This window comes from Plecotus auritus (genome assembly GCF_963455305.1).
Source record: "Plecotus auritus genome assembly, chromosome: 7".
Lineage (NCBI taxonomy): Eukaryota > Metazoa > Chordata > Mammalia > Chiroptera > Vespertilionidae > Plecotus > Plecotus auritus.
This window is the reverse complement of record NC_137774.1, coordinates 8,501,041-8,527,601: the sequence shown is the minus strand read 5'-3', so window position 1 is coordinate 8,527,601 and position 26,561 is coordinate 8,501,041. Positions and strand designations below refer to the sequence as shown.

Sequence of the window (26,561 nt, the reverse complement as noted above, 5' to 3'; positions counted from 1 at the left end):
GGGCTATGTAAGGCTGTCTTTATATTTGTTTAGATTAATAAGATATCAGTCCCTACAATCACCCACATTGAAACTCTGATAAACTCCACTTCATAGAAATTCATAGATCTTTCTCTCCTGAACTTCACACATTCAGCCTTGAGGAAACTTTTATCACTCAGAAGGATATACAGAACAAAACCTGTTCCATTCCAGTTTACTATAAATATTTTGTTATAAAAAATTTAAAATAAGGGCTAAAATTCATATCTAGTAATTAGGAAAAAAATCACAAAAAAATTTAAGTGTAATTTATATTTCTACGAAACATGAAAATCATTGCTATACAGGTTATCTGGATAGTATTGATTTCTCAGAGGTGGGATTCATTTCAGTTTATGTCATGTAACTACACCTTATGTCTTATGGAAGAATATCAGACCAAAGAGCAAAACAATTTAATTTATAAAGGTGAACCAATAAAATAAATAGCAGGAACTTGGAAATACTTTTTCTGGATCACAGTGCTTATAGGGCAGGACAGGAAATGGATGATCAAATATTGTTCAATATGTGCAAAGTAAAATAGAAACAATTCCTGGTAGTTGCTAAAAGAAAAAAAGTTGATGTTTATGGTTACAGGGAGATAAATGAAAAAAAAAAGTATGGCCAAAATAACATAGTGTTGCTATTTATGGCAGGCTTATTCCTTTCTTCTAATCATAAATAGAAGTACATAGTTAGCTTTTATGGGGTAGAGGTGTTGGTTAATACAAGTGATTAGTTAAAAAGTGATTCATGCCAGTGTCAATAAAGATGTTCATGTCAGATGATAACTATGACTGTAGGTATGAAGTTGAAAAATGGTTAAATGGAATCATTACATATTAGAGATTAAAACCTTAATAAATCATCTTGTCCAACTATTTAATTTTATAGGTACAGAAATTGACATCATTCTTTTTATAAATAACACAAGTTTATTAAATCCTATTATGTATGAGGTACTAAAGGGTTATGTAGAAAGCAAAACCTAATCTGCTTGCCTCACATTTTGTTCTAGTGCACAAATCAGTATAGTATTGATAGGAGGGATTATTCAAGGAAAAGAGTCAAATATAAACCCATTTAATCTCAAAGTTCTAAATTGGGACATTGGTACTAATGTTATGAACTACTTTTAATTCCCTCTGAACATCAGTTGATGTTAAAATACCATTGAGTCTAGGAATGGCTGCATTTTGGAGAGGTTATTGACTTGCTACGTTCACATAGCCAGTACATAGCCAGAAGAGCTGGGTATAAAACTCTTATCCTTCGCTTCTAAAGCTGTTCATTTTATTTTCTGCTGCTGTCCAGTATTAGATTTAATAAAATTCATTGTCTTCTGTTTTAAAAATATTTTTCAATAGCTCAAGAATGTGAATATTAATGGAAGGCAGAAAACCCGGTAGAGTGGTGATTTTAAACACACAGTAAATAAGCATAAGTATGTTAACATTCTTTCAGGTGTCTGCTGATCAAAAGAGTTCCCTCCAGAACTGCAATAAATCACATTTGCTTCCTAATTGTTTCTTATTTCCCACATTGAGACTAGCTAATATTCCTTCAGAGTTTCCAGGTCTGCCATCCTCTTTGTGTCTTCTTTATTCTGTTGCCATCATCTTAGTTCAGCTCTCAGTTTGTTTCTGTATAGTCATCATATGTATAGCCGGTGGTCTTCTGTTTTTATAAGCAGTGACTGTAGGAACTGCCCCAATGTCCAACTCCTGTCATGCCATTCCCCTGCCTCAAGGCTTTCAACAGCTCCTTAGTTTTTATTGCCTTAAGGGTAAACTTCTTTGGTTAATATGCAAAGCACACACATTTTCCAAATGTACCTTCCACGATTAGTCTACATATATCCAGTGCTCCCAGGCAACTCTCCTCTGAACAGCCTGTCTGTACCTGTGTGCATACTGTTTCCATAGTTGAGAATGCCATCTTCCCTCAGAACTGTACCCCAAAATCTTAACGCTTATAAAATGCTGGGTTCTCCTTTCAGTCTTTCTTGTTCTCCAATAGTGACTTTTTGTTGATACCAAACAGGGTGTTGTGCTTTGATTTTTTTTCATATTCTAATTTTTAGTTGAGTGATTATTAATTTGATTCACCTTTCTGGAAGTTTCTTGAAGAGGGGAACATTTTAAAGTCAATTTTACTTTCTATTATATACCATACAGTGTGTAACTTGCAGATGGTAGTAAATCAACACATTTATTAAAATGTAATGAACAAAATTAGAATGAATAAGTAAAACCAAAGCTGTGATTGCTAGGCCAAAGAAGAGAAGTTTATTAGAAACTAAACATGCCAGAAAGACCTAAGATCTAAGATGGAAAGAAAGAAGTTGCTACTATTACAAAGACTTGAGAACAGCCCAAATCTTAATAGATGAATTTGGATCTCCATGCAACTTCTGGCTGATTTGAGGTCTTAATGGCTCAGGGCAGGAATTTTGTTGGGTAGAGAAGGTTGATTGCTTGCTCCAGGCAGCTCAGCAGCAGGAGGGGCAGGTCCTGCAGGTGGTGCGGCAGGGGGCAGGCTGGCAGCAGGGGGGCCGGCAGCAGGGCGCCTGCACACAGATGGGCTGGCAGCAGGTGGAGGCCCAGCAGCAGGGGCGGCAGACAATAGCCGTGCAGGACGTGGGGCAGCAGGTGATGGGGCGGCAGCAGCCCACCTGCAGGCCACAGGGGTCACAGCAGATGGGGCGGCGGCAGGGCTCACAGATGGGGCGCGTGCAGTGGGGCACACAGGTCACGGGGCGGCACACGGTGGTCTGGCAGCAGCAGGGGCGGCAGCAGCAGGGGTCTCGGCAGCAGCAGGGCTGGCAGCAGCCTCCCCCACAGCTGGAGCAGGTGGAGCCACAGCAGGAGCCGGTCATGGTGGTGTCTGGGGGTGGGATGAGTTGGACTGGTGAGAGGAGTTGGGTGTTCTCAGGTGTGAATGTCTTCCTCCCCCACAGGGCCCTTTATATACCCTGGCCTGGTGCTGATGACCCCTCTTGTTTATATTTTGGCCAATTAAAGAGAAGTTTGTTTTGACTAATGGTTGCATTGCTCATGACAGACTCATGATCTCATTAAAGAACTATTTTTGTGCGTTAAATATGGGTATATTCATGCTATTTATCATGAAAATTTAGGCAGTGACAGTCGTTTCAGGTGATAGCAACTCTTGATGCTCATTTTGAATAGATAGCACCTGATGAATCCTGGACAAATGGTTCTGTAGGAATTGCAATTTTTAAAAGAAATTAAACATAATATAGGGGTTTATAGAACAATGACTGGGTCCTAACCTTGACCCTCAAGAGCTCTCTGAAAAGCCTACATGTTAATCACACAGGTATTGCACATGTCCTTCCTTGGAACTACATATTGCTTGCTATAATGGAATGTATATATACTTTGAATAAGACTGCAACTCATATACTTGTATGGGAAGCACAAAACTTTGTTTTTGTAAACCACGTAAGTATTGGAATAAAGCATCCAAGACTGCCATCTATTTTTTATTTCGTTTCTCCAGTTCATGCTGTGCACATCTCTGGTCCTTCTGATCACAGAATGCTGATCATGAGACATGGCATTTTTAAAAATATGTATGTTTTTTTTATTTCAGAGAGGAAGGGAGAGGGAGAGATAGAAACATCAGTGATGAGAGAATCATTGATCGGCTGCCTCCTTCATGCCCCCTAATGGAGATCGAGCCAGCAACCCGGGCATGTGGGGAATTGAACCGTGACCTCCTGTTTCATAGGTTGACGGTCAACCTCTGAGCAATACCAGCCGGGCAAGAGATGTGGCATTTTTTATATTTGGTTTTCTTGTGTATGTGATCAAGAATGATGTCATGAGAAGCTTTTTCTTCATTTACCTGCACATGGTGCTATGACTAAGAAGTGACAAGGTGGGGGTTTCCCACCAGCAATGCAAACATGTGCAATACCTTATTCAGAGGCATTGCCTTGGAAGCCCACACAGCTGCTCTGCCATGGCTCTGCAGACATGTGATGGACACGCTTCTCCTGGAGGCAGAGGCAGAGGCAGTAAGGAACTGCATGGAAACAATCACATTACTTTTCTGTGTCACCCCTCCTATTAGTCACCAGCCAGGGTTGGAGATCACTTCGGGATCTTTCTCATTTTTCAGAAGAATGTGCCTTGGGCCCCAGGAGCTAAAGCTCCCTAAATGTGATTTCAAACATAATTTCAAAACTTTAAAAGGAATGTAAAATGACTAAACATATAGTCACCACTGGGGGAAACAGAGGAGGGAGAAGTCAAGCGGTCTCGTCAGTGAAGACCTTTGAGTCGCTCACATGTCACATTCTTTCTCTTGTCCATAGACACACGTGATTTTTTCAAAACAGTAACCAGAGCCTAGATAAAAACTTGTATATTCTGCTTTCTTCCCTCCCCCCAGGTTTATTAAGGTATAATTGATATATAACCTTGAATAAGTAAAATGTATATTGTTACGACTTGACACATACCTGTTGCAAAATGTTCACTCCAGTAAGGTTAATTAACATATCCTTCACCTCCCATAATTATTTTGTTGTTGTGGTGGTGGTGAGAACATCAAAGCTCTGCTTTCATAGCAACTTTCAGGTATACAATATAGTATTGTTAACTATATTGTATTGTATGCTGTACATGTCGATCCCCGAACTTATTCATCTTATAACTGAAAGTTTGTATCCTTTGGCTTGCATCTCCCCATCTCCTGCTCCTCAGCCCCTGGCAACCACCTTTCCATGCTCTGTTCCCATGAGTTCTATGATTTTGGTTACATATACACTGAGTGGCCAGATTATTATGATCTCTGAACGCATAATAATCTGGCCACTCAGTATGTGTGTGTGTGTGTGTGTGTGTGTGTATGTGTATGTATGTGTGTGTGTATGTATGTGTGTGTGTGTGTGTATGTATATGTATGTATGTGTGTGTGTGTGTGTATATATATATATATATATATATATATATATATATATATATATATATCTTAAAGCTTAGAGGCCCGGTGCATGAATTAGTGCATGGGTGGGGTCCAGCCAGCCTGGCCAGGGGGAGGGGACATGGGCAGTTGGCCAGCCTGCCTGCTGGTTGAACTCCTGGTCGAGGGGACAATTTGCATATTAGCCTTTTATTATATAGGATCTACACTGAGTGGCCAGATTATTATGCATTCAGAGATCATAATAATCTGACCACTCAGTGTATAATGCCATTAATGCCCAAAGTTCAGAGATACAGCCCTTGGGAGTTGGTGTGGATTTACAATCCACAAGAGTCAGCACTGTGAATAACATTCTAAGTAACAATCAGATCCTTAACATTGCAGGGAATGCATTATCTGGGTGCAGTTACACTTGGTCACGGAAGACGGGAGAGCTCCTCTGGCCAGAGGAACTACACTAAAGGGCTTATTTGACTTAAAGGGCTTGTTAGACTTAAAGGCTTATTGTCAGGGGGCTTGCCTCTCTTGGGTCTTTTCTGAGCCTTGGTGATTATAATTACACTAGTGACCTGGTGCATGAAATTCATGCACATTAAAAGGGGATTAATTAGAGGAAATAATTTAATATTGCTATTTGCCCTTTCTTTATAATAGAAGTGTCAGAGATGAAAGAAAATTAGTAAAATGTATATGAAAACCTTCCTCCTGTCAGAGTCTGGGGCTCACCACAGGACCCAGAGACAAGTCCCCACCCACATGCACTTTAAAACTGCATGAGGCCCAGACCCAGCTTGCTCCCCCACAATGGGCTAGATCCAGACCCGGCCAGTCCCACCCTTGTCAAGCCCTGCCGGGCAGGGGGCATAGCCTCAGGTTCCCTGGCCTGGTGCCAGGATGGGGGGCGTGGCCTGAGGTTCCCCAGCCCAGACCGGGGTGGGGGGCATGCCTTGAGGTCCTCTGTCAAGTCCTGCCAGGTGGGGGACATGACCTGAGATCCCCTGTCAAGCCCTGCTGGGTGGGGGGCGTGGCCTGAGGTCCCCCATCAAGACCTGCCAAGGCAGGGGGGCACAGCCTCAGGTCCCCTGTCAAGCCCCACCAGCAGGGGGGTGTAGCCTCAGGTCCCCCATCAAGCCCTGCTGGGCAGAAGCACGGCCTGAGTTCCCCCAACCCAGCACTGGGGGTGCACCTTGAGGTCTCCTGTTAAGCCCTGCTGGGTGGGAGGCATGGCCAGAGGTCCCCTGTCAAGCCCTGCCAGGAGGGGGGTGCGGCCTGAGGTCCCCAAGCCCAGAACCAGGACAGAAAGTGCACCTTGAGGTCCCCTGTCAAGCCCTGCTGGGTGGGGGGTGTGGCCTGAAGTCCCCTGTCAGGCCCCACCTGGTGGGGGGCATGACCTGAGGTCCCCCAGCCTGGCACTGGGGCAGGGGGAGCAGCCTGAGGTCCCCTAGCCCAGTACCAGGACGGGAAGCGCACCTTGAGGTCCCCTGTCAAGCCCTGACTGGTGTGGGGTGCGGCCTGAGGTCCCCTGTCAAGCTTCATGGGGGCAGGGGATGGTGTAGCCTCAGGTCCCTGCTGATTGCTCGTTAAGGCTCCTTATGGGAACTTGGCCTCAGCTGTGGGTGCAGCCATCTTTGTGATGGAGTGATGGTTAGTTAGCATATTCCATCTTTATTAGGTAGGATTAAAATTTTATTAGTAAGAATTTATTTCATCTCTCATTACTCATTGCTCCTCAGCTTCAAAACCAGATGATTGGCCAGATGTCACCTAAGATTCCTTTTACCTCTAAGGTACTGGGCTTTCTATGCTGTGCTAACAGGTGCCAGGTCAGTGAAAGAACCCTCGGACTGGGACTCTATATGTCAGACAAGAGCAGCCTCCTTACTGATCATTCGGAAGGTGTTTTGTGTGTCTGAATAATGAACACAAGTAACTCTATATACATGATGAAAATATAGTCATGTCCACCTTTCTCACTCAGCTCCTGGGCCTTATAAATGTCGTTTACAAGGATAACAAGGAAACTAAGCAGACATAGATTATTGCATAAAACAATGTAAGAGGCTTATTTGGCATCTTGTTTTGAAGTTCTCTGGTCAAAACAGAGCGACAGAAATCCACTGAAAGGATATACCACAACGACCATGATTCCCATGCTGTGAGCACAAAGTTTATTAGAAAACAGACACCATGATTTGGAGCTTGACCAGGATACTCTTCATTGGTAGTTAGCCTAGAAAGGTGTCTCCAGTGTCTCTATAAGCTATTTGAAGAAATGAGAAATGGTCTTCTCAAGAAAAGCCATGTTGTTCTGCAGTGAAGCTAAGGGACAGCAGGATGGACCCGGCCATCTACTGAGGGGCCTTAGGGATGATGCACTGCTCAGCAGCAGGAGGGGCAGGTCCTGCAGGTGGTGCGGCAGGGGGCAGGCTGGCAGCAGGGGGGCCGGCAGCAGGGCGCCTGCACACAGATGGGCTGGCAGCAGGTGGAGGCCCAGCAGCAGGGGCGGCAGACAATAGCCGTGCAGGACGTGGGGCAGCAGGTGATGGGGCGGCAGCAGCCCACCTGCAGGCCACAGGGGTCACAGCAGATGGGGCGGCGGCAGGGCTCACAGATGGGGCGCGTGCAGTGGGGCACGCAGGTCACGGGGCGGCACACGGTGGTCTGGCAGCAGCAGGGGCGGCAGCAGCAGGGGTCTCGGCAGCAGCAGGGCTGGCAGCAGCAGGGCTGGCAGCAGCCTCCCCCACAGCTGGAGCAGGTGGAGCCACAGCAGGAGCCGGTCATGGTGGTGTCTGGGGGTGGGATGAGTTGGACTGGTGAGAGGAGTTGGGTGTTCTCAGGTGTGAATGTCTTCCTCCCCCACAGGGTCCTTTATATACCCTGGCCTGGTGCTGATGATCTCCACGACACAAGATTATTTCCTTGTTTTTGTTTATTTATTTTGAAATGGCACTGATAGGCTAATAAATTCTCTAGACACTGTTTTTGGTGCTCAGGTACTCATAAAAGACTGTTTGTTTTCCTTTTTTAGTCAAGACTCATTATGTTTTGCTATTTATGGTTCAAATCTGAACTTAATGACCTTAACTTCAAAGTCTCCAATTATCTTTATAACTTAGCGATGCTTTTCCCAATTGGTGTTTTGATAGCACAAAAGTAGCTGTCCTGCTCTTAGGGTTACTTACTGATCAGGAAGTGGATTCCCGAGTTGAGTGTCCTTTTGCACTGCTAAGCCTCCTGCGCAAAACAAGTTCAGAAAAATACTAAGGAATGTTTTTAAAGTCATGGTTGGTCAGGAAAAGAAGAATTTTTCAGTCTATGTTTTGGAGCTACAGGAATGCATCTTCATAAACGTCTATCATCAATGTTTCCTTTTATTCCATTTTTAAAAACGTTTGGTAAAATCCATGTAACATAAAATTGACTATCTTTGCCATTTTTCTTATATAGTTCAGTGGCATTAAATACTGTCATATTATTGTGTAATCATTACCACCATCCATCTCCAGAACTCTTTCATCTTGTAAACTAAAACTCTACCCATTAAACACCAATTGTCTCTCCAGCCCCTGGCAACCACCACTGTACTTTCTTTAAAAAAAAATTATCTTCTCTTTCCCCTCAAACCCAGCCTATGGTAACCACCATTCCGTTCTATGAATTTGGTTTTTTTTAGTCTTAAATTACATGCTCATTGATTTTCATAATTATATTTTCCCATACCAAGGTGAATTTCATTATTTATAACCTTCATGCTAGCCACTATCACTGAGTTCTAACTCTGTTCCAAACATTATGCAAAAGCAATAAAGGCATTTACTTTATTCTTTGTACAATCCTATGAGGTAGGTATTATTATAGTCCTCATTTTACACATAAAGAACTAGAAATTGGCTTCCCTAAGGTCAAGTATTGTATAGATAACCAATACTTCAAAAACATCTGTGGGAACATTACATTGTAAGCCCAAGAAACTGAAGAATGGAATTGTGGGTAACATATTTCTTGTCATTAAGCAACATCTGTTTTATTTAGGAATACTATCAGTGAATTTATTTTTCTATCATTGTTATATGTGAAATGGCTAATTTTTCTAGTCACCTGAAAGGACTCTATGTCTCACCAATATTAGGAATTGGGAGAATTATCGCCCAGGCAGCCTTCTCAAAATTCCTAAGGAGATAGTAATAAAAATTGGACATAATTGAGTAGCCATGGGGCACTCTGAACAAAACCACAATCTAGATGCAGTCCAGCATGACAAATCCCCAGGTAGTGAACCCAGCCAGAGGTGGTCTCCAGGCGCACCTAGTGCATACCCCAACACCTCTTGCTCCACTGTCTCCCCCTGTACTGTGCTGAGCTTCTCCCTGCCCACAGAACCAGCTGTGATTTCAGTTGTCTCAAACTGTCTGTAGGAGAATCTTGTCACTTAGCAACTTTTTCACTTCTGCCTCTGGATTTGCTTGGTTCTAACCTTTTGCTTTATAACTAAGTCTGTTCTAGGTCTGTGGCTGAGGCTCCAGTTGAATCCTTATTCTTGATCATTCTGCTCGCACAGTCCCTTGCAACTTACCCAGACCTGCACCAGCCACCATGGCTGACTAGGCATGAAGTTACTGTGGAAGCAAACATGATCCAATAATAATGATGACCCTGGGAGGAAACAAAGCAATCTAAATCTGAGAAGTTATTTTAGGATGAGGAAGTCTCTGGAAGGCTAACAAGAAAAATTCTGGGATGAAGGAAAACAGATGAAGTTAGAGAATTTTAAGAATGGCCATTAGGAATATGTAGAAAGAAATTGGACCTGTGAGCCTATTCATTGGTAAACTATTAAACCCTTAGTAAAGAGAAAACTCCATTGTGCATGAACTGACAATGTTAAGATTTTAATATAATGGAATTTCTGTTGAGAAACTTTTACCATATTTCAAGAAAAATACTTTTCCTCTTGAGATGGCTTGTTGTGTTAATGTAAGAATGCCCATGTCTAGCATGAGGAGATAGTTGGGATCACTCTCTTCCAACCCTTAGAACTTATTCAATGATTCAACAAATAATTTCTGATCATATACTGTGTGCCAAGTACTGTGTAGGTCAGTGGGAATCCAGTAGTGAGCAAAGTCAGTTAAGATCTAGGCCTTCACAAAGCTTATCTTGCCTGACTGCCCTCACTGGGCAGGTAGATATGTCCAAGTATACAGGCAGCACATTCCAAAAACGCTTATAGATCAGATGTTGGAAACTCAATACATATTTCTCAGTAACACAATAATAGTTTTCCTGGCCAGAATCAAGGTTTTTAACAACAACATATCCAATGTGGATTTATGTTACCACTATTTCAACTGCGTTAGCATTGTTTTAATGGTAAAATTACTTGGAGTTCTAAATTGGAATGTTTCCATCCAAGGTACATTTCTCTCTTTCTGCTCAGCAGCAGTGACTCCACTGATACTGGAATTGGCCATAGCGATGCTGGTGGGAACCATGGAAAAAGCTGGGATATGGTCCTTCCAGCGTAGGCATTCAATTGTTAGGGATTCCCAGGTACCAACTGACATTAATCACTGTGTAGTTTCTAAATCAGGGAATTAGAGGAGCTCTGATTTAGGCTTCCTCCCCCTTCCCTCATGTGCCAATGATTCATGAGTCAAGTTCATGGTCAGAGAGACCTGCTGAAGTCTCTCCATTTCCTCAGCATCACCACAAAACCTGTGGCTTGAAATATGAAGGTACTTAAGATGTTCTGAATTATTTGAATTGTTATTAAAATTACAGACCGTGTACTGGAATTGTTTCTAAAGCTAAAAATATGGCCATGGAAAGTCCTTTTTCCTTTGGTTCTTCTGCATACCACAACTTAAGCAAAAAACTAAGCTTTTGAAGATTAACAAGCAATGGAGAGAAACACATTTGCTTCCCAGAAGTAAAATTTTATTATTTTACTGTGCAAAAATACCAGCATAAATGTAATCTATTCATAGAATAATATCCCATCTTGAAACAGTAGAGGAATGATGATGAGTCAGTAGGGTAGAGTGTCATTCAAGAGGAACTTTGGTCTTTGTTTACTCATTTTTTTAAAGCTAGAAACTCAAATGATGAGAGTTGGAATCTTTCTAAATATTCTCAAGGAGGGCCAGAATGAGCTGTATAATTATATGGAAAATGGATAGACATTTACTGTTGAGTTAGCTGTTGAAGAGCAGGTAGGTTGCAAAGGTGCTATCTCTCATCTGACCCATTGGGGTGGGAAAATTTGTACATTTCTGAACACTTGGAATGTTTTCTGTGGGCAGCTCAGCAGCAGCAGGGGCAGGTCCTGCAGGTGGTGCGGCAGGGGGCAGGCTGGCAGCAGGGGGGCCGGCAGCAGGGCGCCTGCACACAGATGGGCTGGCAGCAGGTGGAGGCCCAGCAGCAGGGACGGCAGACAATAGCTGTGCAGGACGTGGGGCAGCAGGTGATGGGGCAGCAGCAACCCTCCTGCAGGCCACAGGGCTCACAGCAGATACGGTGGCGACAGAACACAGCCGTGCAGGATATGGGGCAGCAGGCAATAGGCTGGCAGCAGCCCTCCTGAAGGCCACAGGGATCACAGCAGATGGGACGGCGGCAGGGCTCACAGATGGGGCGTGTGCAGCGGGGCACGCAGGTCACGGGGCGGCACACAGTGGTCTGGCAGCAGCAGGGGCGGCAGCAGCAGGGGTCTCGGCAACAGCAGGGCTGGCAGCAGCAGGGCTGGCAGCAGCCTCCCCCACAGCAGGAGCTGGTCATGGTGGTGTCTGGGGGTGGGATGAGTTGGACTGGTGAGAGGAGTTGGGTGTTCTCAGGTGTAAATATCTTCCTCCCCTTCTGGGCTCTTTATATACCCTGGTCTGGTGCTGATAACCACCAGGACACAAGGTCATTTCCTAAAGCTGTGGTTGCCCATTGAAATGAGAACTCCAGATTGGTGGATCCAGTTGCTGAGGCAGCAATTCCAATATCACTGAGGGATGCTTTCCTTTCTTCCTGCTTTTCCCCTTGAAATGAATACTTGATGGTTTATAGCTTTAGAAAAATTACTCATTGAATAGGCAGTTTTTACAGACCATGTGAGAAGTTGAAGAATCCAGTGTTGCCACCATCACACTTTTCTCTTGTTCACTATCCATGACCAAGTGTGAGACTATAATATTCACAGGCCTGATTTCTTGCAATGAGGCAAGAATTCCTAAAAAAAACAAAACAAACCCAAAAAACTAAATTGGCTCATAAAAGATGTGTACCAATTCTGCTATGAAAAGAATGGTGCAGTGCCTCTGTACATGAAACAACATGTTGCTTCTCCATGTTTATATGGAAATAACCACCCAAACCACGAGAGTGGCATGGTTATAGGCCATTAGAGCTGGCCTATTACTCATAGTGACTTATGAGACACTAACTATGTAAACAGTGCTATACTCCTTGGGGGGTGGAGAGGGAAAGGAAAGAAAAATAAGTTCTAAGTAGTTTCTGATCACACAGTAATTACACATTTTAGGAAGGCAGGACAAAGGCAGATAAAGCAGTTGAAGGAGAAGAACTCTTCACGGGACAATAAGGCCAAAATAAATGTGGATTTTATTGATTTTGTGTCTGATATGGATTTAGAAAAAAAAATTTAAATTGAGGTATTTCTTACTTTTTACGTGTGACATAAGCATGCGTATTGAGTTCTTCAAAGTATATTGAAAATATTTGTAAAGGAATCAATTATATTTCAGTAGTAGATGCTTAGGTTTGTCGGCTGAGGGTTTTGTTCCTTATGAAGGATGAAGTTGGGCTTCTGAAAAGGCTAGGGGAATTAAGGGAACTGATGACTGATAACATAGCTTTGTCTTTTTTAGCCACGGCTAAGGAAAATGGGGGTATAGAAAATAAATGTATAGTTGAAAGGTAGGTTAAAGATAACATTGTCCAAGGGATGCTGATGGCTGTCAGATGGAATTTGTCTTCAAATTATGTTTGGTTTTATTTAATCATTTTATACACTCTTTGGTCCACCAGAGTCCCAGTCCTTGAAGGCCTTTGACTTTGTGGACCATCGTACTCCATCACAGTTGTCAGAAGGCCAGGTCTGTGAAATGATTTCTCAGAGTCACTCAGATAAGAGAGTGGCAAAGTTTTAACAATACCACAGGGCTTTGTGGAGTATAAACACTGGCCAGCTGGCGTGGCTCAGTGGTTGAGCGTCAGCCTATGAACCAGAATGTCACGGTTTGATTCTCGGTCAGGGCATGTGCCCGGATAGGGGGCTCGATGTCCAGTCGGGGGCGTTCAGGAGGCCACCCATCAAAGATTCTCTCTCATCATGGATGTTTCTCTCTCTCTCTCCCTCTACCTTCCTCTCTGAAAAAAACAAAACAAAGCAAACACTGGTGGTTGACTCCTAGTCTTTGCCCAATTCTGAGTCACTTTAAAGTAGTGAAAATGTACTACTAGTAGTTATCAGAAATTCTATCCCATATAGTGAAATAAGAACTTGCTTGATTTATGGTTTAGCATATTGTTATCTGGCTTAGACTATATACAGAGATCCAAATATGAGGAACAGGAATATATCTGTTACTTTATTCACTGCGTTTTGTATTTTTAACTAACAAAAATGCATAGTACTAAGAAATCTTGCATTTTAAAATTACAGACTGTCAGAAACTTGGCTGTCTGAAGTCACCTCTGTACGAACCTACTCTTTCCTGACCAGGATCTTAGTCACCTTAACACAGAGAAACAGCCTTCGTATCCAACCCAGAGGCAGAGTTTCTGGTAAGAGATCTACAGACAGGACATTGGCATTTATCTTATCTACACAGTATCTGAAGGCCTTTGGCTTTGTGGACCATCGTACGCCATCACAGTTGTTGGAAGGCCAAGGCCAGGTCTGTGAGATGATTTCTCAGAGTCACTCAGATAAGAGAGGGGCAGAGTTTTAACAGTACCACAGGGCTTTTCACAGGCCAGTCCTGATGCTAATTCTTTTGCACAAAGCCTATTCTGCTTTGAGCCGAGCACAACACCATTTCATGTAATTTCACCGACATCCACTATTTCTCAAAATCCTACAGAAACCTTTCCTCTTCTTGCGTTCGGTGGTCCTATACTGTGTGGTTTCCTTCGCTGTAACACATTAATGAGCCTGAGCTTATGGGGTAAGAGATGTGGCCCTGGTCTTCATCACAGGGGCTTTTTGTGTCACATCATTCAAATTACAGGTTCGGCAAGAACATAATTACCAGACTGGGAGCAAATAAATGTTAACTGTGGTGGTGATCAATTGTAGGATATTTTGTGGTTGGATTGAAAAGAATGTAGTGTTGATGACTTTTTGTGATGCTGACCCATGCCCTCATCTTAATAGTTTCCTAAGCTGTGTTTTGGTAGGAACTAGTTGTGGGGCCACTGGATGTTAGGACACTTTCAAAATTATGAGAACATCATTTTAAACACTGTCTTCCGAAGTGATCTTTAAAATATCCTGCAATCATAAGAGTTAGAAATGGGGATGAGGAAGATTAACAGGGAGGGATGGGAGGAGGATGGGGAAGACGAAGGATTCAGATCCTTCCTCCACCACCTAGCAGTTGTGTGACTTAGAGCAAGTGCTTATACCCTGCCAGCCCCAGTTTCCTCATCTGTGAAATGGCAAGACTTCACAGGCCAGGTTTATCATAAAATCTACACAAATGTGAAAGATAGATATCATTGAGAAGAGAAAATATTTTAGTTGGAAAAGACAGGAAACTCTAGATGATCAGGGAACTGGTGGGATTCATTTCTGGAATTTAAGGAAGAAATATATCTTCTAAGTGGTTTAGATATTCATCTGCCTAAAGCTAGGGAAAACTAAACCAGGGCATCTTTTGGCGTCTCTTATAGCTTGGAGTTGTGTGATTCCTTTGGGTGCCTCAGGGTGAGAGGAAAGTCTGTCTGATACATATATTTTCCCTGACTCTTTTTTGCTCCCAATGCTAAACCCCTATTTGTAAATCCTGTAATCTAGGACTCCTTCCTGTGGACTTGTAGGTCAGCTTTTAAAGAGCCCTTTCATTACAAGACAGTCTCGATCTGATGATGAAGTGTTTGGCCTTCTCTATTATATTTATTAGGAAATTTATTTCTGCCAGTGGATGTGGACTATCCTGGAAAGAAAAAAGCCTTCCCTGAATACTTTCCCACTCTCCATGACGTGATATATAATAAATATCACATATTTTGATCCCATATGACATAGTGATGCTCATATGTGCAACAAGGAATATAAATGAACTAGAGGCCTGGTGCATGAATTCGTGCACCAGTGGGGTCCCTTGGCCTGGCCTGCAGGATCAGGCTGAAACTGGCTTTCTGACATTCCCCGAGGGGTCCCAGATTGTGAGAGCGTGCAGGCCAGCCCAAGGGACCCTACTGGTGCATGATCGAGGCCCGGGAGAGACGTGGGAGGTTGGCCAACCAGGGAGGGACTGTGGGAGGACTCCAGGGCATGTCGCTCAGTCCCGATTAGCCAGACCCCAGGAGCAAGCTAACCTACTGGTTGGAGCGGCTGCCCCCTGGTGGTCAGTGCACATCATAGCAAGTCGTTGAGTGCCCTTAGCATATCATTAGCATACTACTCTTTGATTGGTTGAAGGGCCCACCAGTCAACTGAACACTTAGCATATTATATGAGGCTTTTATGGTACTGGTGCTTACTGTGTGCCAGGCACTTACATACATAAAGTCTTTTGACTTCCCTAGCAATCTACATTGATTAGCATTAATTTTCCTGTTTTGCTGATGAGGACACCTGAGGGGGGGGAGTTAAGTTATGCTGATGCTGAAGTTTTTGCATTGAGTAAATATCTACCTTTTAGAATTCTTGTCATAAAGACCTTTACCTTCTAATTTAGTTTGATTCAACAAAGAGAATCTATTCTAAACATTGAACTCAGTGCTGGGAGCCAGAATGAATAAACTGTGCTTTTTTTTTTTTTTTTTTTTTTTTTCTTGGAGGAAGAGAAGTAGATAATCTCAATGCAATGCTTTATGGGGAGGGCGATAAGCATGGGATCACAGGATACTATTGGTATATGTTAGGGCACCTAACCTAGTGTTGTGTGTGTGTGTGTGTGTGTGTGTGTGTGTGTGGTTGAGGGGTTAGGACAGTGGTCGGCAAACTGCGGCTTGCGAGCCACATGTGGCTCACGGGCTGCGGTTCGCCGCTCTGTTGACTAATGAGTTTGCTGACCACTGGGTTAGGAGAAGACCGAGTTGAACTTGGAAATGGATCAGAGTTAGGTAAGTGAAGAAGGTGGAGGGGAGAGGTGGTGAAAAATGAAAGAACATGATAAAAACAAAGACAGATGGAACAGCATGGCATGTGTCAGTTACTGTGAGAAATTTAGTGTTGCTTAGTGAAACTTAGTGAGGAGTGTTAAGACATGAACCTCGAGACAGGGACAAAGGACAGGCATGAGGGCCTGGTGTGCATAGATTTCCTACCCATGTGAGCAGCCCGAGGGCTAGCCTGGCTGTCCTGTACCGCTGCTCAAGACTCATACCAGGATTCCTAGCACCTCTCTCTCTTTCCCTCTCCTGTCTTCCTCATCCTCTCTGTCTCTTTTTCCTTCTTCCTCTTCACTCTCCTTCCTGTTCATCGTCTGTTCATCTGTTACACTAATAAATAAATCAGGTAGCCATGAGGTTTACGGGAAAAATTAGTTTATTGAAAACAAGTGAGCAGCACATTACAAGCGATGCTGGGAGGCTTTGAGCAGCCTCCAGAGTTCAGGATGGGTTTGCCAAGTCCACCCCAGGGACTTTTAAAGGTGGGCTTGCCATCCATGGTGACTTCTGCTGATGGGGACACTGGGAATTTGGCTGAGAGTGGAAATAGAGATCTGCTCGTGTGTCCAAATGGTAGGATATAAAAATGACGATTGTCACTTTATGGAAAAATCTGTTTTTCTTTCAATCCGATTAAAATGCAGAATAGGTGCTTAGGCTTCAGTGTATTGATCTGTGGGGACCATGGAATTTCAGCAGCAGCAGGAGGGGCAGGTCCTGCAGGTGGTGCGGCAGGGGGCAGGCTGGCAGCAGGGGGGCCGGCAGCAGGGCGCCTGCACACAGATGGGCTGGCAGCAGGTGGAGGCCCAGCAGCAGGGGCGGCAGACAATAGCCGTGCAGGACGTGGGGCAGCAGGTGATGGGGCGGCAGCAGCCCACCTGCAGGCCACAGGGGTCACAGCAGATGGGGCGGCGGCAGGGCTCACAGATGGGGCGCGTGCAGTGGGGCACGCAGGTCACGGGGCGGCACACGGTGGTCTGGCAGCAGCAGGGGCGGCAGCAGCAGGGGTCTCGGCAGCAGCAGGGCTGGCAGCAGCAGGGCTGGCAGCAGCCTCCCCCACAGCTGGAGCAGGTGGAGCCACAGCAGGAGCCGGTCATGGTGGTGTCTGGGGGTGGGATGAGTTGGACTGGTGAGAGGAGTTGGGTGTTCTCAGGTGTGAATGTCTTCCTCCCCCACAGGGTCCTTTATATACCCTGGCCTGGTGCTGATGACCCCCAGGCCACAGAATCACATCCTGGTTAATTTCCTGGCCAATTAAGTGAGGATTTAGCATTGACTAATGGTGCTTTTGGTTACCCTCACCTCATACCTGTACATGCACCCACACCACAAATGTTTTTCCTTTTTTCTGTATTGTTTATTTTCACCAAATCTAGACATTGGATTAGATTCTGATGAATTTCCTTGTGAATATTTCTAAATAAAAGAGAAAAGAATGTGTTTTCTAAACCAGTATAATTTCTAATCACTCTGCCCTGTGGCCCTAAAGTTAGTATTTTATTCATGGACTTCAAAGACTCTCATAATTACTCCCCAAACAGTGACTTGCCTTCTCTACACACATGCACATGACAGTAACAGGTTAATAGCAGCGCCCAGTGCTGACCAACAGTCATCTACTTCCCAGATGTCTCTTTCCACCACTCACTGAAAGGCAGGTTTTCCCATGAGGAGGGACCACATGGCACCCTGGATCTCTGCCACCCTGGTTTAGTAACTTTTCCCACCCCTGGGCTGTCCTACCATGATTGTAATGTCTCCACATTCACCTGGAATGCCGTTCTCATCCTTCCAACCCCAAATCAACATCTACCTTGATTACAAAACCCTCATCGAGGATCTGTTGCAATTTTTGTCTTTGTCATTTATTTGGGATTACTCATTGCATGTGTGCAATCCAGGAAGGGACTGTGGAGGATACGTAGACCTATCCCCTCATTTTACAGGAGGGGTTATGGTCACACAGTTAGGTCCGGGATCCAGTTCTTCTCATTCCTCAATAAGTAGCCTCCATGAGATTTATGTTGACCAGGCTCCACCCGAGTCTTGGGATGGAAGAGAGGCTGACTCAAGCCTTGAAGTAATTAGTGTCATTAAAAGTGATAAGGGAAGGTTATTAGGGAAGTGCTTTACCCCATGACAGCTAGTCAGACCTGTGCATGAGCACAGAGGTTTCTCTCTGAGGATCAGCAGAGCTGGACTGTGGGGTGCGGGGTGGGGGTCACTTCTTTTCTGTACGTCAGTCTCAAAGTGTAGTCTGGTTTCCCTTGGGAACTCGTCATGGCACGGTGAGAGAGGCATATGCTTGTCTCATTCCTTCTATTGTTATTTATCTGTACCTTCACCCTACATCTTACCTTTATAATGAGTGCCATAAATTTACTTCTTACGGTGGAGTAGATCAACACTTTTATTTGGATTTGATTTTTAAAAAAAGAAAAGAAATCTTCCCAGTCAATCCCACTTACTCTAAATGAAAAAAGGAGGGCCAAGAGCTTGCAAACCACCAATCCAATGCTTTTTAATAGTCATTTGTGCTAAACTTACCTTCTCGGCTTCAAGGAGAAGGCTTTTTGTTCTTGTCATGGGTAATTAGTTCTATTTTTGCTTTGATGATATTCTGGAAGGTATAGATGTGAATTATACTAAGTTCATTCTCTGTATTCCTTATGCCAAGATTTTCTCTTGGCTTCTTTATAGCATTAGTTGATTTTTTTTTTTACTGTATAGATTAAATAATTCTCTAAGATTATGTGGCTAGAATTACATGCACTATTCTAGGCAAAGTCATATTATAATCTGGTATGAGGATAATATTTTCTGATTTGTTTACAAATAGCCTTTTTACTTAAGATCAACATTCTATGGCCATTTTTGGCCTCAGCAGTCCTTTGAAGTGATACCATATAGCATAGTTTTACAAGGAATTTTATTTTATTTTCTAACTAGGCTCTTACTGGAAGCTTACACCCATTTTCCTCTCAGTACAGTTTATTATAGTACTGTAATGTTTTATTCGCTGATACTGGATAACAACTTCCATTTTTCTTCCCACTATGTAAGAACTTTAAGTTATAATTAGGGAGTATTTGGTATGTTCCAGGGACTGTGGTAGGTATCCTTACCTACCTTATCAATCATCATAACAATCGAGTTAGGTATTATTACCTTCACTTTATAGATGAAGAATCTGAAACTTATAGAGGTTAACTAGTTTGCCCAAAGTCTGGATTCAACTTAAGCATGTCCAACTGGTAAGCCTGTGTTTTAACAAATATGCTTGCAAAAATGCACGGGATTGCCCTTCAGTGTAACATAGTATTTCACTTTGTATTATTCATAAAAACATAATTTTATCTATAAGCCCATAAATTTATTAACTCATGTCCTTCAGAAAGTTTATTAAAATAAAACCAACCCTGGCACAAACACTTGGGCACTCCTTTATTTTTATTTTCTTTATAGAAAACTCTCTGCTTAATCTTTTCATACTGATTAATGTATTAAGCCAGTTTCTCATTGCCACCACAGTTGCATTAGTCAGCTGTTGCTGCATAACAAGCAACCACAAACCAAACCCTGAGTATACAATAACAAGTATTTATTTCTTGGTCATGTGTCTGCAAGTCAGTTGGGTTTTGGCTGTTTAAGGCTGGTCTTGCCTTTTGGCTATGGGTTGGTTTTAAACTTTTTTCCGAATTAGAGTTGCCAAATTTAGCAAATAAAAATGCAGGTAACTCAGTTAAATTCTGATTTTAAATAAACAACAATTACTTTTTTAGTAACAAACATATAAGTATTCATTATTTATCTGAAATTCCACTTCTGTGAGCTGTGTCCTGTATTTTCACTGACAACCCTACCTCTGACAGCGCAAGCACAAGGGAGCAATCCCAGTCATGCCAATATATTTCAGGTCTTTGCTTGGGTCATGTCCTCTAACATCCCATTGGCCAAAGCAAGTGACTTGGTGAAGTTCAAACCACGGGGTAGGGAGTGGGAGAGGATCCTCCTTCCAGGGGGTGTGAGGGGAAAAGAGTAAATATTAATGAAGAATGATATAATCTACCAGAGCAGTGAATTAGTTAATTTAATAATCTTTGTTGTGGAGGTTGGATACAGCCTCCTAGAAAATCAAGTAAGATTATGTTTACTAGGTCTCCATTTACAGGATTACTTTTACTCGTTGTCCTCTTCTTTCTGGTCAACCAAGAAATGTCATTGATTAAACAAAGACTGCCTGATTTATCTATAAGAAATTCATGTTGTCAGTCTCCTGTTAGTTTATATTTGATTAGATGTCCAAAAGAGAAACACCACTTTTATGAAAATGTCTTTTGATTTAATCAAATATTTAATTAGAAATTATATTTCATTGCCTAATATAAGTACCACTTATTCCAATGACCAGCAGGTAAAATTTTCTTTTGGGAAAGATAAATGAAGGACTTCAGTAACACAGATACTAATTAAGTATGAAATCCCCTTCTGATGACCTATATCTGGAGATTCTGGATATAAGTTTTAAAGTAATAAATTTCTGAGCTTAAAGGAAAGAAAATAAAAATCCCCAGGTGCCAGAATGAAGAAGGAACTTAAGGTCAGACTGTTCCATCTGGGATCTGGTGCTGCAACTTTTTTAGGATGTGAACCAATGACTCCGGGCCAGGGTTTTAACTTCCTCACGGGACTGAAAGACTTTACTTGGGGACCATGAAAACCTGAGACTCTGGTGGGATCTCCCATCTGAGATAAGAGAACTGGAAAATCTCAATAAGAGAAGCCCAGTTCATCTTGTTCTTTGGTGAATGTTAATTGAAGAAATGACAATTCTACATTCAGAACTGAAAGCTTACAATTTAAGTGAGTTGGGATTCCAGTTTTAGACTTCTCTGTGGTGTGGGAATCCCAAGCTGAGGAAATTATTTGTCTCAGGCTAGAGAAACCCCTGGGACTCCCAGCAGTAGCACACTCAAACAAAACCATCATGAGGATAGAGGTCCATTTCCCTGCGTGATGCGTCATTTTTTATCATGAGTTAATATTCTTCAGGAATTGTTTGTACTATAAGAATTGCATTTTCCTTGCATGTGGAAGTGCCCTTATGCTTTTATTTTTTTTATAAACCAACCAATTATCAGTCTTATGTCTGAATAGTGGGACTTCTGCTCTTCTTAGTTTGTTTGGTGTTATGGTGACAAATCTCTACTTCTTCATCCATGTGATTGCCTACCCGCCCCTCTACTCCCCGCCCCCATCTGTGGTTCATGTGGATGACAGTGAAATAGCGGCTCCCAAAGCCTTTGCATGGCATTCCTTGGTCAGATCACTTTTTTGGTTGGGGGAGGAGACGGAGGGCACTGGACAGTAATTATTCCTTTAACCTAAAGCAGTGGTTCAACCTTTCTAATGCCGCGACCCTTTAATACAGTTCCTCATGTTGTGGTGACAACCCCCGACCATAAAATTATTTTCGTTGCTACTTCATAACTGTAATTTTGCTACTGTTAATGAATCGTAATGTCAATATCTGTGTTTTCCGATGGTCTTAGGCTCTATAGCAGTGGGTCTCGACCCACAGGTTGAGAACCGCTAGCAGGGTCACCTAAGACCATCGGAAAACACAGATATTTACATTATGATTCATTAACAGTAGCAAAATTACAGTTATGAAGTAGCAACGAAAATAATTTTATGGTCGGGGGTCACCACAACATGAGGAACTGTATTAAAGGGTCGCGGCATTAGGAAGGTTGAGAACCACTGACCTAAAGTAAAGATCATCTTTGACAGGTGATCCAATTGTAGTACTTCTTCCTAAATTAAAGAGATGTTCTGAATTCTCTGTCTTTTGAGAATCACACTAAACTCTACCTCTGGGTCTCTTTTAGCTTTTACTAAAAAGTTTCAATAGTCTTAATTTGTTGATAAAAAAAGAAGCAAAAAAGATGATACTATATGCCTCTTGACATTTTTACTTTTATTTTTAAATAAAAAAAATACTTTTTGCTTTTTTTTTTTTTTGCCATATGATATCTCAGGTGTGTAAGGGACCATCTCTGTCATTACAATGAGTTGATAAGAAATTTTCCCAACCCAGGAGCAACTGATGTCAGCTGGGGTCATTTTGCAATCTGGAAGTTCTCGTTTTCCCTATTTCTTTGTCTTACATATAAAGAGTTGTCATTACCTGTAGCCCCATCTCTGCCAATAATTTTAGCTAAAATTTGCTGATTGTAATGCATACACATGAGGATCCAACATACCTGCATAAATGCTTTTACTTAGTATTCAGATGAATGTAAGATAGGAAGAAAAGGATCCTCAGGACTGACATTGGCTTGGCAGAACTTCCCCACATGGGCTAGCAGTGTCTTGTAGCTCTTCCCATCAAGAGTTAGATTCTGCTTCTCTACTCTTTGTGTCTGGTTTGGCCTTATGATTTATTTTGACCAATAGAACATGGTGGATGAGTTGTGTAAGTTCTGAAATTTAAGCCTTAAAAAGCCTTGAAACTTCAAAGTGATTTCAACATGGGTTATTCTTTCCATATCTGCCTAATTACCGAGTAAAATGATCATAAAAACAATAGAGAACAATGCCAATGAATTCTTATGTGCAAAAAAAGTTTATTAGAAAGCAGAGAAACAACAAAACATGAGAAATTCACTCTAGGAGAATATACAGGGTATAAATGGACCCCAGGTCTGAGAGTGTCAAATCAGTGTCACTCAGGGGCTGTAGATAAGGTCCACCTTGCTGGAAGGATAATCTAGAGTCCCCAAAGGAAGATAAGGAAGAATGAGAAATTTAGAGGATTGGGATAATTTCTTATCTGGTGGATTACAAATTAATACAGAGTTGGTCAATATCAAAAGGAAAAGATAGCAAGGGAGAGAGTTTTAAATGGACCAGAATGTGCTCACAGAGGCAGTGGGACGGTGGTGAGCTCATTGGAATCATGAAGCCCAGTAGATTAGCCAGATCCCATATGTCCTAAGGGTCATCACAAGAAGTGTGTACATCTGTGCAGACAGAAGTAAATAGAGATGACGGTTACAGAGAAGGGGGCTCAGCAGTCAGGGATGGCACAGCACATGGGGCGGGGGCAGGTGGAGATGACACAGGTGGGGCGATAGCAATTGGTGTGGCAGGAGACCTGGCCACAGACTGGGCGGAGGCAGCAGCAGGGGCAGCAGCAGGGCCGGCAGCAGCTGGAGCCACAGCAGCTGGAGCCACAGCAAGAGGGGCGGCAGCAGCTGGAGATGCAACAGGAGGGGCGGCAGCAGCTGGAGCCACAGCAGCTGGAGCCACAGCAAGAGGGGCGGCAGCAGCTGGAGATGCAACAGGAGGGTCTGCAGCAGCTGGAGCCACAGCAGCTGGAGCCACAGCAAGAGGGGCGGCAGCAGCTGGACACACAGCAGCTGGATCCACAGCAAGAGGGGCGGCAGCAGCTGGACACACAGCAGCTGGGGCGGCAGCAGGTGGAGCCACAGCAGCTGGGGCGGCAGCAGGTGGAGCCACAGCAGCTGGGGCGGCAGCAGGTGGTCTGGCAGCAGCCTTGGCCACAGCCCTGGTCAGAGCAGACGGATCCACAACAGGACATGGTGTTGGAGGGTGGAGGTTCTGGGTGAGTTTCCAGGAGAGTGAGGTTCTTGTGTTTGGGGGTCTCCTTGGCCCACATCTCCTTTTATACCCTGCTGAAGAGCTGCTCTCACTATGTCATTATTTCCTTATTGTTATTTACCCCACTAGAAAGCTTAATTATTTAATTTCATAATTGTGTGTTTCTAGTGAAGTACTCCAAAAATGGGAAGAAATAGCACATTTCCCTTTTCTGGTAAGTTTCTGTGTTCCAATTAAAAGACTTGGCACATTTTTTTAATGGGTGTCATCTTTGTTTCTGACAGATGCAATGACTTTTACAAGGCACTTGTCACATGACTCTGACATTTTGTTTTTGAATGGGACATTGCCTCCTATCTGTACACTGCTTCGTGAAAATCATGGAGGATGGTTCTTACAATGCTAATCTATTTTTTGTCAGCAAAGATGAGGGGAACGCGTGCTGATTAGGGGAATAAGAACAATCTATAAGGAGGATAACTGATCCTGTGTGGGCATCTTGAAGGGTCAGGGAAATAGCTGGACCCCAAGGAAGTTTCAAATTCTGTGTCATTTTACTTCACTGTTTCAAGCTGAGGTACTTAGCCCTGGATCTGTTGTATATTTTTCATGATAGGACATTAACAGTGGAAAATTTTTTTTAAATATATTTTATTGATATTTTACAGAGAGGAAGGGAGAGGGATAGAGAGCTAGAAACATCGATGAGAGAGAAACATCGATCAGCTGCCTCCTGCACATCTCCCACTGGGGATGTGCCCGCAACCAAGGTACATGCCCTTGACCGAAATCGAACCCGGGACCCTTCAGTCCTCAGGCCAACGCTCTATCCACTGAGCCAAACCGGTTTCGGCAAAGGTGGGAAATTTTTTATTTAGCTTTTGATTGTTAAACCTTCATAGTGGATATTTTATTACAGAAGCATTTGTTATATAAACAATATTTACAATTATTAGGCCTTCAGCACCATGTTTCCATGACAAAACTGAGGCTGTCTTACTTTGAGCACATCATGAGAAGGCAGGCTTCTTTGGAAAAGACAGTAATGCTGAGGGAAATAGAAGGCATCAGGGAAAGAGGAATAAAATATGAAGTGGATTGACGCCATAAAAGAAACCATAGGAATGAGTCTATAGGAGCCGAGCAGGGCTATTGAGGACAGGACACTATGGACATCACTCATTCACAGGGTCGCCGGTGGTCAGAGCTGACTCAACAGCATGGAACACACGCACATATCCAAGACATTCTGTTAGGTACTAGGGGGGCATGATGAAAACCCCTCATAATTTTTCTTGTATAAGAATAAGACATGGCCCTGACCGGTTTGGCTCAGTGGATAGAGAGTTGGCCTGCGGACTCAAGGGTCCCAGGTTCCATTCCAGTCAGGGGCATGTACCTTGGTTGCGAGCACATACCCAGTGGGGAGTGTGCAGGGGACAGCTGATGGATGTTTCTCTCTCATCGATGTTTCTAACTCTCTCTCCCTCTCCCTTCCTCTCTGTAAAAAATCAATAAAATATATTTAAAAAAAGAGAATAAGACATGTATGGGGAACAGAGTTTGGCATCAATTAAAACAATGTTACTTATTTTAATAAAAATACAGTATGTAAGTAAAGGTGGAGAAAATATTAACATCTATCATTGTGAAGTATTCACTCTGTACCAGGGACGCTGAATATCTAATATTTGTTTTTAATCTTTAATGCAACCATATACTGGTAAAGCAGCAGTCGGCAACCGGTGGTCCACAGACCACTGGTGGTCTCTCAGGTCCGAAAGGTTGGCGACCGCTGATATAAAGTACTATGTAATCATGTTACTCTCTTAGTGGAATAGGCAAAAGAAACACAGAGAAAGTACGAGGAAAAAAACTTGTGTAAGCCCAGCTGGCGTGGCTCAGTGGTTGAGCGTCAACCTATGAACCAAGAGGTCACGGTTCCCGGTCAGAGTATATGCCCAGGTTGCAAGCTCAATCCCCAGTTGGGGGCATGCAGGAGGCAGCTGGTCAATGATTCTCTCTCATCACTAATGTTTCTATTTCTCTCTCCCTCTCCCTCTCTGAGATCAATTGGAAAAAAACAAACAAACAAACAAAAAAACCTTCTTTAAGATTAAACAGAAAGTAAGCTTGTCTTAATCTCTGAGCAGCCGAGGAAGGTACCAAGAGTAACACTTCCAAGCCTTTGTCGAAGCTGTCTCATCCTCCCGGAATGTTTCTTCTTTCTTGTCAGCTCCGCAGACTCCAATTCATCTGTCAAAAAATCCAGCTGACAATGCCTCCTCCTCAATGATACCCTCTCTGAAAATCTGCCCCATGCATATGTGATTGTTCCCTGCACTGTGCCCCTAACTCTCTGTATCAGTTGTTTGCTTCTGTCTCTCCCCCATTTGCAATGCGGATGCCCTGATGATATGAGCTATGACATTTACTTTGTCCCATCATGTTCCAAACAGGGCTGGGGCAGAGGACACTAGTGACCAATGTCTGTTGAGTAAACGAAGGCTTTTGATGGCATAGGAGCATCTAATGGTCCTTTTAAAATATGTAACTTTTGATTAATGGAGAAAAGAGGGAGAAATATTCCAAAGGGATCATAA

At 43.1% G+C, this 26,561-nt stretch overlaps 2 protein-coding genes across 2 annotated transcripts in view; both read right to left on the bottom strand.

Moving 5' to 3' along the window:
- LOC308254759 (uncharacterized protein) overlaps positions 1-17,429 on the bottom strand; it is a gene marked incomplete at both ends in the record, with an annotated part of 30,942 nt that extends 13,513 nt beyond the window's left edge. The window contains 2 exons of the mRNA XM_080681151.1: positions 7,368-7,793; positions 17,030-17,429. Of these exons, the coding sequence (XP_080537277.1) occupies positions 7,368-7,793; positions 17,030-17,429 (826 nt within the window). The remainder of the gene's footprint in view (positions 1-7,367; positions 7,794-17,029) is intronic.
- On the bottom strand, positions 2,516-2,902 carry LOC308254310 (keratin-associated protein 2-2-like; the record flags this gene model as incomplete). Its single annotated transcript, XM_080680270.1, has 1 exon — positions 2,516-2,902. The coding sequence occupies one exon, from the start codon at positions 2,900-2,902 to the stop codon at positions 2,516-2,518; it is 387 nt and encodes a 128-aa protein (XP_080536396.1).
- Positions 17,430-26,561: the final 9,132 nt, after the last annotated feature.